The sequence below is a fragment of the Labrus bergylta genome, chromosome 2 (assembly GCF_963930695.1).
Source record: "Labrus bergylta chromosome 2, fLabBer1.1, whole genome shotgun sequence".
NCBI classification, from domain to species: domain Eukaryota; kingdom Metazoa; phylum Chordata; class Actinopteri; order Labriformes; family Labridae; genus Labrus; species Labrus bergylta.
The window spans coordinates 18388292-18401493 of NC_089196.1; the positions used below are offsets into that span (position 1 = coordinate 18388292).

At 37.8% G+C, this 13202-nt stretch overlaps 1 protein-coding gene and 1 pseudogene across 3 annotated transcripts; both read left to right on the forward strand.

Moving 5' to 3' along the window:
• Positions 1–1635: 1635 nt before the first annotated feature.
• LOC109986067 (zinc-binding protein A33-like) lies at positions 1636–3849 on the forward strand (annotated as a pseudogene).
• A 137-nt stretch (positions 3850–3986) lies between these two features.
• Positions 3987–12838, forward strand: LOC109986062 (uncharacterized). 3 transcript variants are annotated; one of them, XM_029277849.2, is made up of 10 exons: positions 5327–5398; positions 6385–7005; positions 7099–7135; positions 8007–8086; positions 8358–8438; positions 8595–8654; positions 8759–8848; positions 9525–11397; positions 12011–12157; positions 12386–12838. In XM_029277849.2, the coding sequence occupies exons 2-10, from the start codon at positions 6439–6441 to the stop codon at positions 12628–12630; spliced, it is 3180 nt and encodes a 1059-aa protein (XP_029133682.2). In that variant the 5' UTR covers positions 5327–5398; positions 6385–6438; the 3' UTR covers positions 12631–12838. The 3 variants fall into 3 exon arrangements, with proteins under 3 accessions (XP_020492250.2, XP_029133682.2, XP_020492251.2); XM_020636594.3 differs by having other exon boundaries at positions 3987–5431; positions 6385–7135; XM_020636595.3 differs by having other exon boundaries at positions 6385–7135.
• The last annotated feature ends 364 nt before the right edge of the window (positions 12839–13202 follow it).

The window sequence follows — 13202 nt, forward strand, 5'->3', positions numbered from 1 at the left end:
AGTGCTACATTCAAAAAACAAACAAGATTAAACTATTTGCAGCAAATTGTTTTGAATGGAAAAAACGATTCAAAGTGCTGGATTGAATGTATATTTAATATTGAAGTTTTATACCTGATCAATACCGTCTAGTCTCTCCTGAATCTTTTTGAGGTGCTTTCAATGTCTTTTCTGCTGTGTGGATTTATCTTTAACCCTAATCAAATGTTCAACATGTAAAATAACCTGAAAATGAAGTGAATCTGTTATAAAGACAATAAAAACATTTAGAAGCTGATCTTCTTCAGGATAGGTACTTTTACTACACTTTACTTGTGAATATTGTCAGTGTGTTACCAACTTTTAATTCAAAAATGTAACCACCGAAATCTCAAGGAAGTATAAACCTTTGAGCGCAAATGTAAGGCAACAATAAAAACCTGTGACACCAGATAAAAAGTTAGTTTATAATGGGCCATATACAGGAGATAAGAACGAACAGGTGTTCTCCTTTTTATGTGGATACAACTGAAATCTCAAATAGGAACATGGAGAGAGTTAGTAACGAATGAATTTGTTTAAAACTGTTGTTTTAACTTTACCTCAAGTAGTATTTTTAAATTAATCAATACACAACCAAAATGTGACACAACATTTTTAAAAATCAGAGTCTAGAATATGAAGCAGCCTGAAAAGATACTATCAAAATGTTTGTTTGTTTTTTCTGAAAAGAAGACAGTTCTTCTTCATCTATACTTTTAGGGTGTACATCTCTACAGAATATGGTTAGTGAAACAGACTTATATACTCAAGTGAGGGATTGAGTGGGGATGAGTAAAGTGTTCTGGTTGTGTAAATGTATGTGAAAATTAAAAAATATATATATATAAAAATAACTTAAAAATAATAAGAAAAGGAAGAAGATTCAAAATTGTATTTATGATCAGATGTTGATTAACATTCCTATTGTTCACAGAGAAAAATCATGGGGTGAAAATTTTGGTTCCCATCTCATTGATGGCACTTAGGGTCATCTTATGTGGTCATGTCCTAAAATAACTAGTTTCTGGCGCTCAGTCCAAAGTGAGACTAGGAAAATATTTGCGTGTGATATTCTCCTAAATCCAAATCATTTCGTTCAGGGACTACTTCAGTTGTAACTGTAGATTCTAGTCTCATCATCAAGAGCTTTCTTAGCCCAAGAAACAGGGTCTGACTAGGGGAGACTTCCTTCTCTGCTGCTACCAGAACTCCATGAATCTGGTGAGGTGTGCGCTCGGGAGCCCATGGTTGAATCACAACCGGCACACCTGATATGTTTTTAGAGTTACTTTGCATGCCTCATAATATTAAAGATATGGTCAGATGAAGAGCCCCCTGAAATAACAGTGTGGAATGAAGTGTGCATGTTCATCTTGCCATAGATAGGTTACTACAATGAATTTGTGAAAATTGGCACTATTTTGCCAACTTTTAGGGATAAATTTAACACAAAAAAAACTTTGAGCTCAAATGTCAGTGATAAAAAAAACCTGTAACACAAAGTCCAAATGATAAGTGAATTAATGTTCAGCCAACATTCAGGAACTTGAACTTGAAATGAGACTTTGTGACGTGCACCATCATGTCTGCTTGTAAAAAATCAAATAACTCCATAACTGATTAACCAGTGACAGAGGCTGGTTGCACTGAAAGCAATTAATTGTCTGACATTGCTAAACAGAGCTATGACAGAACTCTGTGGGAGACCTTTCTCAATGGACATTTTCAGGACATCTTCATGTTGAAGGGAAATTCAATTTTGGTGAGTCATTAAAAACGACTACAAAAAGAGAGAACATGGCTGAGAAAATTGCTCTTGTAGAAAGCTTCCTCAAATGTCCGGTGTGTTTAGAGACTTTCAGAGATCCTGTGTCTCTGAGCTGCAACCACAGCTTCTGAAGACATGCTGGGAAAAAGCTGAAAACAAAAACTGTCCCATCTGTAAAAAGAGATCTTCAAAAGCTCACCCATTCAACTTTGCTCTGAAGGAACTGGCTGACTTGTTTGCTGGAAGACAGAAAGCTGGATCATCGGGGGCAGAAAAAGAAGACAAGGTGGATGTGATGTGTTGCAAACATGAAGCCAAGCCTGAATATTTTTGTAAAGATGAAGATCGAGCTGTGTGTCCTGTCTGTGAGTTTTCTCTCCACCATGGTCACAAGTTGGTTCCTGTAGAAGAAGCAGTCGCTGACCTGAAGGAGCAGCTGAAATCATACTCTCAATCTCTACAGGACAAGAGAGAGAAACACAAACAAGTGGAGGAAACATACAATGAAGTGATTCAACACTCCAAGAAGCAGCTGTTGTCCACAGAGAGGCAGATTAAAGCAGAGTTCAAAAAGCTCCAGCAGTTCCTGAAAGAGGAAGAAGAGTCCAGACTGGCAGCTCTGAGGGAGGAAGAGGAGCAGAAGGGGAAGACTATCAGCAGAGAGTTGAAGAAGATTCAGGAGCAGATCTCCTCTCTGTCACAAAGTATCTGTGCTGTTGAAGAAGAGCTGCAGAAACACAACGTGTCTTTCCTCGGCAGTTATAAACCCACTCAGACCAGAGCCAGAGACCAGTGCTCAGTGTTAGATCCACAGCTGGTCTCAGGAGCGCTGATCGATGTGGCCAAACACCTGGGCAACCTGTCCTTCAAAGTCTGGGAGAAGATGAGGGACAGGGTCCACTTCAGTCCTGTCATTCTGGACCCAAACACTGCACACCCCTGTCTCTATCTGTCTCATGATCTGACCAGCGTGAGAGGGGAAGATACTGAGCAGCAGCTTCCTGATAATCCTGAAAGAAACATCAAGTATGCCATTGTTCTGGGTTCTGAGGGCTTCAGCTCAGGGAAGCACAGCTGGGAGGTGGAGGTAGGAGACCATCCTGTCTGGAATGTTGGTTTGGCTAAAGAGTCTGTGGACAGGAAGGGAGAGAGATATATTAGTCCAGAATCTGGAATCTGGTGTTTATTGCATCGCAGTGGAAAATACACAAATGGCAATAAAAAGAATGTCCCAGTGAAGAAGAATCTTGAGAGGATCAGAGTCGAGCTAGACTATGACAGGGGGGAGGTGTCCTTCTACGACTCTGAAGACATGAATCACATCTACACTCACACAGACACATTCACTGAAAATATCTACCCATTCTTCAGTCTTGGAGATGCTGGGGCTGCTAAGAATACTGATGTCAAAATCTGTTACTCAGAAATGTCTCAGTGATAATCAGGAAAATGTATTGTAGGCCGAGTTGTTCATGTTTGTCAGTGTGTGCGAGCATGCATGCTGGCGATGGCATTACATACAATTTCCTAACATCAATTTAAATTTCTCTCAATCAGCGTTTGTAATCATTGTAAGTTAGGCGTAAATGTATTACAAATGTAAAGTTCTTTAAATGATTGACTATCCTATCTTTGAAAAAAAGCAGATTTGGTTTATTTTCTGGACTCACATTGCTGCTTTGTTGATTTAATCTCCTGAGAAACACATCTTGATTCAAAGAAATGTTTTTTTTAATCACATTCTAATAATGTTTCTTTTAGATCATAATGAGAAGTCTACTGATTTTGTCAGTAGGTCACAATGTTATGTTAATAAATAATTGTCTGTTTAGGGGGCTGTTGCACTGATAATGCCAGAGAATTGAACTCCTATCCTAAATATTTGGATCTTGTTTGATTCACACATCATTTTATAAAAGAGCAAATCATCTAGTGAAGCTTTGATAATGGTTTCAGTTTTTATGTCCTTGTTAATTTTTCTTTGTGTTATTCAACTTTTGGATCTGTGAACATAAATATCAATCATTGAGCTTTAAAATTAAAAACTAACATTAAAGACACATTGTTTGTGTTGCACTTTCTGGATTTGTTGTCCTGCTGCTTTGATTTCTCTTTCAAAATATATTTGGGTATTAATGATACTACCTTTTGAGAGTTTGTCTGACAATAAACAGGCCAAATAATAGTTCACCAAAAGTCAACCTTTCATAAACAAAGAGCACACCAAGGTAAGTAATCATTCATTAATAAAATAAGGTGATAAATGAATATTAGATATTAACAGCAGCATTTTGAAGTAACATAAAATGTGTAAGCATCTTTTTGTTCTACCGACTTGCTTTATATGAATAACTGATGCAAACAGGGTTATAGAGTGAATAAACAATTTCCTTTTTTTCCACTGGGTATTCACAAGCATTGTAACATATAACCAAGAGCTTGAAAATGTGCATAATGTGCACTGAGCTGTTTTGGTTCTTTTGTTGGAAACAAATTTGCATTGAAATGAAATGCAAATTGAAATAAAAATGACAGATCCTTACATCCTTATTATTTATTCAACATCAAAGTTCAGTAAAAAAGATCACTAAAATCTGCTGCTGGGTAAAAGTAGCCTTATTTGCCACTGATAGTTAAAGCAAATTTAGTGTAGGCTACGTCAACTTTCATACAATTTACATACTGATCCCTTGTTATCGGGAACAGGCCAAATAATTATTTTCATCTGCTAAATTTTCAGTCAATAATTCTTTCAGATTTTTTTTTTGTCATTTCTATGGAAACCCATTTTCACCAGTCAAAAAAAAGAAAACTTGGCTTTGTCTAAATTTTGAGATAAAACGTAATAATTATGAGATAAAAGTTAAAATTGTCTTTTGCTCTTGGGTTTAACAATAAAGTGGTTTATTACCTGACTATTACATGCCTGTATATACATTCCATGAATGTAGTCTTCATTGTGACAGCGATGCATCCTTGAATGTCTTGAAGAATTGCATTTAGTGACTTGTTTATTTCTGTTGTCCTTAAACTGTGCTTTTTATCTGGCCCTTGTGGGTGTCATTGCCCAAAGAGACCACACGATGGTATCAATGTGCCAACGCCAATTTGCCCTCTGGGATAAATAAAGTAGTCTAAGTCTAAGAAATTATGAGATAAAAAAATTAAACTGTGAGATAAAAAAAAAAATCGAAATTATGAGTTGGTAAGTGTACATGAGCTCCAGCTGGCATTGTAGTCCCTGCAGCATCCCCTCACTCGCCCAGCCATGTGAACGATATGCAATCCTAAACAAGGCAATCCAAGCAATCCTAATTCTGCCAAATGTCTTTTAATTCTGTTGTCTGTCAATGTACCACACAGTTATTTTGTAGGCTAACGTTCACGGTACTAGATGGTGTCCCTGACTTTATATCTCATAATTATAACTTTTTAATCTCATAATTTCGGGGAATTTATTTTATTTTTTTAACTGGCGGAAATGGGTTTCCATACATTTCCCATCCGAGTGTTGATGCTGCTCTTATTGTGAAATGCAAACGGAAGTATTATAGTACACGCGGGGCGGCGGTAAACAAACAGCCGCAACTTCCGCTTAAGAACACGGAGGTAAGCGCACTCATGATCACATATCTTTTATCCGTAAGTGAACTATATTTTATGTAGATGTGTATTTAAGCCTCGTGTTTTGTGATCTCTGTCGGTTTTTTGTGCATTTTTTCGGAAAAGTCACAACGAAGAATAATCTCAGCTAATCGATGAAGCTAGCTAAGCTTCACAACAGAGGCGCCTCAGTGCTAACAACAATACAACTAATCCCACAGTGAACTAAGCTGTACTCTCTATAAACTATGTAGACCAGTTGTTTATGGGAACGAATGTGCTGTAAAGTATTTCAAATGAGATTTTTCTGAGCTATGTATAAATGTATAAATATCATTCATATAAAAAAAAAGATCTATATAAAATGATTTCGGTTTCTTAAACAGTGTTTCTGAATGGCAAAGTTATGTACTGCATGTACCCTTTCATAACAAACTTATAAAACTAATTTACTCATTTTCACTCAGGATTTAGCACTTCTCTTTAGCACAAGAAAAAAAAAATCCTTTCTGTGCTTGAATCTAAAAGCCAGTCCTGTTTTAATATGATATCTCCCCTTTTTATCATACAAAACTTCAACAACATTTACAACACATCCACAAACTTAGAATACTAGAATAGAAACTTAACTCATCATAAGAAATTGTTTTGCAACTATTTCTATAACCTTTTTTTTTTTAACTGTTTTTATAACATTCAATCATTTTATAATATTCCACAGTGTCTATCATCATTTATGTTTTCAGATAGACTGTATATCCCTTTCCAGTAATATTCTGCCATTTCTTCCTCTTTTATGTTTTTTTGAGGTGTCGGGTTCCTGAAATTCACATTATCACTTCTTTATTTGATCATGGTTCAATGCAAACCACAGTAAATCAAAATGTTTTTATGGGAGGGGGGATTTTAAGCCTGTTTTTAAAAGACAAATATCAACACATTTGAAAACGATGATCAACTCTGTGTGTTTTTCTTTTCTTTTGCACTACAAGGTTCCACCACTACAGAACTAAGATTTGTTAGACAACTGATGTTTGTGGAGAATAATGGATGACCTGTCGGCTAATAAGGGCGACATACCCTGTCAGTCTTGGATTGGCCATAATAGCTGGTCTACTACTTCAAATCAAGGATCTCTCCTGAACCTCCAGCCAAGCTCTCAGCATCTTAGCCTGGGTCCGTCTTCTGACCAGAGATCCTCATACAATCACCTGCAAGTGCCAAATCAGAGCTGTATGAGAGACCTCAGCACCTTATCATCCAGAAACAACACTCATCTCTCCACCCTATACAAAGCCCCTCAGACTAATGGCAATCCATCTTCCAGCATGCTGTTTACCAACACTGCTATGCCGAATGTGTCTCAGATTGTTCCCTTTCACCAGGAGGTCCCTCACGCTTCATCAAGGCTTCTTTCTGCAAACCAAGGAAAAAGTATCTCACCACTCTCTCTTGCCCAAAGAAACCAAGCACAACAAAACCTATCAATGTTCCCACCACACAACCAATACAAGGTGTCGTTTCAACCTCCAACAACCACTCAAGGATTACCAGATGGATTACCAAATGGACTTCAACATTTTGCCATCAGCCCTGCATCATGTGGACAACGTGTAAGTACATCGCAGGCTACTTATGACGGAGCAAATGTGGAGTTTGCTGGTGTTGCTGAATGCACTCACAGCTATGCCTCCTCCACTTCTCAGGAGCAGTACCAGTGGATACCACCACCACAGTGCAGGGGTAAGCTTTCTTTGAATATTACAATAATATGTTACCTTTAACTGGTGCATGAGAAGACTCTTTAGTGTTATTAAACATGTTGGGGGTGGATCAATAGATGATTTTTAATTATACATTATTTTGAGCAATACAGATTTATTTTTTTTTTTATAGAAAATCATAAGTTTTTTGAAGAATCAAGAAAATCTACAAAATTGCATCAAAAGAGGAAAGTAGATGGATGGTTTTCATGGTATAGTTTTGAATACCAACATACAGTATACATATGTATTGTGACTTAACTTACACAATCAATTGGTAATTGTTTGCTTGTTGATTCAAAGATTTTGAGCAACCTTTCTTCCATTTTCTATGTAAATACAACTCATCTGAAGTTAAAGTGAATAGTTATGAAATTGGAACAGTTGTATATTAAGCACTGTTTCAACAGTTTAACCTCTCCTTCTCACAGGTTTAACAAAGTCTTACTGGTTTGAAAACCAGACCAGACATATAAACCTAGAAATTGAATAGAGAACCAAAATCAATACACTTAATGTGAAATCACACCAAGAAGAACAAAGCTATTTTAATCTTCACATAGATTAACAAGTCTGTCAATCTTATCAAACCAGGGGACTAAATATAACAAACACCTCATAGTATAATAGGCAGAATAATAAGATCAGTGAAAAATGTTCAAACATCCAAAACTGCATCCATCCAAAATGACCATAAAGTTGTGTTAAAATCCCTGAAAAAGATTTAACAACATGAATCATTTAACAAAAAAACAACACAGTAGATTCCTATCTTGTTTAAACACGGGGATACAATTCAGACTTTAGATGCTGCCTGAAACTTTCTCTTACAATATCAAACTTTTCCTTAGAAACTGTGAACCAGTCCATCCCCGACGCAGCCGCTCATCCCAACAAAGAGCAATTGCAAGACGGGAAAACCAACCCGATGGTAAGAAAACGAGAAGAACAGGAAGTTATTACCGAGGCAGGGGTTGTTCTTTTGTTGTCTATTTTTTGCACACGCCTGTACAAATGAAAGTGTTTGATGACATAGCTGTTTGTTTGGACAGAGGTTCTACTCATTATAAGTAACTCTCAACAATAGCAACTACCAGATGAATCTTCTCCCTTAGCTACTATCATGTGGCTGTTTCCAGGAGAGTAACAGAGGTGTTGAGCTTTGCTTAAGAGCACTAACAGTTTTTTTTATCTGCTTTCAGGTTAGCAACGAAGGACAGCGTTTGGTGCTTTTGAACCAGCGTGACAAACTACTCCAAGAGCTGGCCGAGCTGGATAAAGCTGTAAGTGTGTCCAAGCTTCTTTGTGTCTGAAGGCCAATATTTATTTTAGATCGATGCTACCCAGTTCTTCTTCAAACGTTTTTGCTTAATTCATGTTGGGTAAATTATTAGAGATTGTTCAACATGCTTTAAAGTTCTCTTTGTTTCTCTGTGAAGCTGGGATCATTACCTCCAGAAGACAGCAGCGATGGGCCGCCTCCATGCCCAGCTAATCAGGTTGGTTAAGGTTTTCAGATTGTACCCTTTGATTTGCAAATATGTACAACAGTTCATATCCCTCTTAAATACTGAAATATAAAATTGTTTACTTTTATTTTTAGTGTCCTCCATCAATGGACGATTCGTCTCAGGGTGAAGAATCTAAGAGCAGTGATGCCCAGCAGGTCCAGCTGTCTGATGGAAAGGCAGAGGTAGGTGTTTGATTTAAAAGAAAAACTGCCTCTTTAAAATGCATATTTATTTCAATTCTGGACAAATAATTTTGTTTGCTTTTTTTGTATTGGCATCAAGCAATCGTGGATCGCAGAGTTGTTTAACATTTCCCAGGTTTTTGAATAACAAAAATACTTTTTATACTATTTATAAAGAAAATGAAAAACAGAGGGTTTGTCTTATTCAAATGAAAAGAAAATCAAGTCAAATGAGGAAAGGTTCTCTGACAACAAGTGTTTTTAAGAAGTAACTTAAATACATGCACACAGATATTGTAAATGAGGTTTTGCCCACATTCAGGTTTGACAACCTGATTTCCTTTTCATGTTTGGATAAAAATGCTTCTCAGAATAAAATCAGATCTGACATGTCAACAGTTCATGCCAGTTCAACAGGTTCATTTTAACCCTTTAAATGCCAGAATCATGTCATCAGATTGGCATTTAAAGGGTTAAATTCCTGATAATTATTCAATGTTTGATAGTTTTGAGCAGGGCTGAAGTTGATAAAAAAATATTAATTTGTTCTATTTTAATAGCAGTTCTTTGGAAATTAACAGAAATATGTATGACTACATCTGCTCAAATCACAGACTTTTTATAAACTTTACTGCTCCATTCAACCGTGTATTTTTCATTTGTTTGTTTATTGCAGAAAAAAGAGTGTGCCACTGCAGAGTTAGAGGATGACAATAATCCTGATAATCCTTTGAGTGATGATGACTTCTCCGAGTTCATACCTGACCCGGCCGGGTTTTCTTCAGACGACTCCAGCCACAGCAGACCCTCAAGCCCCATAGACGTAAAACCTGTTCTCCCAGCGCAAGAAAGTGACAAACTGGAAAGTGTGGAGTGTAAGACTGAAGATGTCACTTCTCTAAAGGAGACCAGAGCCTTTTCCTGGAAGAAGTCTGCAAAAGCTGCAGTGACGCCAACTTCATATTGTAAAGAGAAACGTGTTTATAGAAGGAATTACTGTCTGTTTTGCTCCAAGCCAATTCTCAAAATGTCACGCCATTTGGAGCAGCATCACAGTGACAAACCAGAGGTCGCAGTTGCATTTCAGTATCCCAAAAAGTCCAGAGACAGGCTGAAGATATGGAAAAGACTAATAAATCAAGGGAATTTTGCTCATAACAAAGTTGTCTTGAAAACGGGGAAGGGCCAACTTGCTGCCAAAAAACGCCCGAATTCAACTGGACAAGCACAAGACTTTCTTCACTGTCTTTACTGCCGAGGTCTTTTTAAGAGTATAAGAAGGCACATAAAAATGTGTCCTGAGAAAGTGAAGAATGAAGATAAGTCCGAGGGTGAGAGAAGACGTACTGCATTGCTGTGTGTGATGGAAGCTGCAGACGGCCTTGTCATAACTGATGGTTTGAAGAACATTTTGTCCGTGATGATTTATGATGACGTGACACGGACCATCATGGACGATAGTGTTCTCCTGCAGTTCGGTGAGTTGTTGTTCTCCGAGCACGGCTCTAACGAGAAGAAGCACCAATATGTAAGACAACACCTTCGTCAGGTAGCAAGACTTGTACTGGAAGCTCAGAAGATAAGTTCTCTGAAGAAGCTGGAGGACTTCTTCACGCCGTCAAACTTCCCACATGTGATATCTGCAGTCAAAGTTCTGGCTGGCTACGATCCAGAAAAAAAAACCTACAAAGTGCCTTCACTTGCTGTCAAGCTAGGCTACGACTTACAGAAGGCCTGCAGTATTGTCGAGGGTAACGCAGTCAAGTGTGGGGACGAATGTAAGGCCAAGTCTGCACGCGATTTCCTGTCGGTGTACCAGAAAAAATGGACCAAGCTCATTTCTTCAGGTGCATTAAAAATGATCCGAAAATCCGAATTCAACGACAACAAAAAGGTGCCGTTTGTGAGAGATGTGAAGCAGCTGAATTTCCACTTGGAGAAAGTTCATGAAGTTGCTGAGAAAACACTCAAAGACAGCCCTTCTGAAGAAAACTACTGTGCCCTGGCAAAGGCAATACTTGCTCGGACAATACTATTCAACAGGAGAGGTGCCAGAGACGTGTCATTTGTGGGGCTGCAAGCTTTTATGTCACGGAAAAAGTCGAGCTCGCAAACTGGCCTGGACGTATCCGTTTCCGATTTGGAAAGAGCCATGTGTGGGTACTTCACTAGAATTGACATACGAGGGAAGTGTGGGAGAAATGTCCCGATCTTCCTAAAGCAGTCATTCGAGTCAGCGTTGGAGCTCCTGGTGGAGTGTCGGGAGACCTGTGGAGTGCCCCAGAAGAACCCATTTCTGTTTGGCAGACCCCGTTTAATGACATCCTACCTTGGGTCACAGTGCCTCAAAATTTTTGTAAAAGCCAGTGGCGCTAAACACCCTGAAGTACTGACTCTAAAAAGGATCAGGAAGCATTATGCAGAAATGCTCCAAATAATAAACCTGGATGAAAATGAGGCCAACCAAATTTTAGGTCCTAATAATCCAGTTCAAGCCCTGCGACAGGACAGCGACATGCAGCTGAAAGACGTCAAGACGGACTTCATGGGTAAGATTTTATTTATCAAGATTATTCAAAATGATATCTTCAAAAATGTCCTCGTAAGTTTGTTACTAAAGAAAACAAAATGAAATGCTCTTGTTTCAATGATTAAAGAGAATTACATAACCAGCACACTTTAAGTAACAATTACCTTTTCTCAGTATTTGGAACTGCAGAACCTGCGTATTATGACCAGGTTTCTGAATGTTCCCTGTGATAAAGATCAAACATTTTGGTCAAACAGCTGGTATATCTGATATTTACATAATTTGTCTAGAGCCTTGCTTGTTTCAGACGTATGTTATTTTGGACAAAATAGTCTGTTAAATGTAATTATAACTTTGAAACATTCTAAATCACCAATGCAACATTGCTGGGATCTTTTGACGTTCTGTAACTCAAATTTCTTTGTGAATTGAGGGCAAACGGTTTGCAAAGTGCTGGATGTTGCTTTGCAGTTTTTGTTTAGTGACTGCAGCCCTGAGATCCTGCAGAATAAATGGATGGCATTACTTAAATGTTAGTCATGAATTTGACCAGGTACCTATACATTATATAGGTATTTATAGGTATTATGGGATATCTAAAATTAAACATTCCCTTTTTGCTCTTTATACAGCACGATTACATGAAGCTGCATCACAGGATCACAATGAGCATTCCAGAGCATGCAGTGGACCATCAACATCCAACCAACAAGCACATGGAAAAACGAGAGGCAACAACATGACAACACCGCGACAATCTGCCAACTCTGATAAAAAAGGTGCGGTAGTTATGGTGATTAGTAACAAAAATGCAAAGCATTTCCTTTTTAATTGTGAGCCATTCAAAGAAGTTTTGGTGTAAAGTATTTTTTTTTTCTTTGTCTACTTTACTGTTGATGCGTAATTTGATGTCAAAGTATGGCTAAAACCTTAAACCTTATGATTAAGACACATTAGTCATGTTAGTCATGGCAAAAGTTCACCATGTTTCCCTTTTCGCTCCACAGGCTCACAAAGTAAGCAGATTCATAGGACATGGGATGAAGCTGAGGTTCTAGCCGTTGAAAGGCACATGATGCGTTTCATTCGAGGACACAAGGTGCCTCAGAAGGACGACTGTGTTAATTGTCTTGAGGATGAGCCAGACGCCCTGAGTAGCCGCTCATGGAAAGGTGTAAAGGACTATGTGAGAAACAGGATCACTGCCCTGAAAAGACAAAGCAAATCTGAAAAAAAAAAAAAAAAAAACTGACTGAGAAAAGTGGAACCACACAGTACTGTTTTTTTGATGTGATAATTTGCTGAAGTAAAAAAAATACCTCTGTATTGATTTGATCACTCGCAGCTCTCTGTTTGTCTTTTTCACTTTTATATAGTACAACAATGTGAGCATTTCCATTCCAGATCGTTTGGTATACTTTGCTTTGAAATTACTGTCATTAAAAATAGCAAGCTCGTAAGCTATGAGTTTTTTATTTTACTACTTTTCTAACGATGTATGCATATAATTCCATTGTACAATAACTCCTAATGTTTTAAACAGTTAAAATGTTTTTTATTGGGCTTCTCGAGGTGCTGAAAGTTGCTGGCTAAAGAGTTTTTTGAAGCAGCTGTTTGTTATTTCTAAAAAAGAATCTTGTTTTACATGAAATGTTCCCTTCATTTGTACATTTTAATATGACTGAATGAAAGCCTGAATGTGTGGAGCCCATCAATGTTTACAAATCCTTGCTCACAGTTGTAAACCGATGGGTTTTTTATTTTTTTAATTTCTTACCTGAACCTTCGAGGGCCTACACACCTTAAGTTATACCTTGGTATGCT

What these genes read in the sequence shown, in the direction of transcription:
- LOC109986062 (XM_020636594.3), top strand. Translation starts at nt 6,439, where the DNA reads ATGGATGACCTGTCGGCTAATAAGGGCGACATACCCTGTCAGTCTTGG. An exon ending in CTCCATGCCCAGCTAATCAG is followed by an intron (nt 8,655 to 8,758) that starts GTTGGTTAAGGT and finishes TTTTATTTTTAG; the next exon opens with TGTCCTCCATCAATGGACGA. An exon ending in TGTCTGATGGAAAGGCAGAG is followed by an intron (nt 8,849 to 9,524) that starts GTAGGTGTTTGA and finishes TGTTTATTGCAG; the next exon opens with AAAAAAGAGTGTGCCACTGC.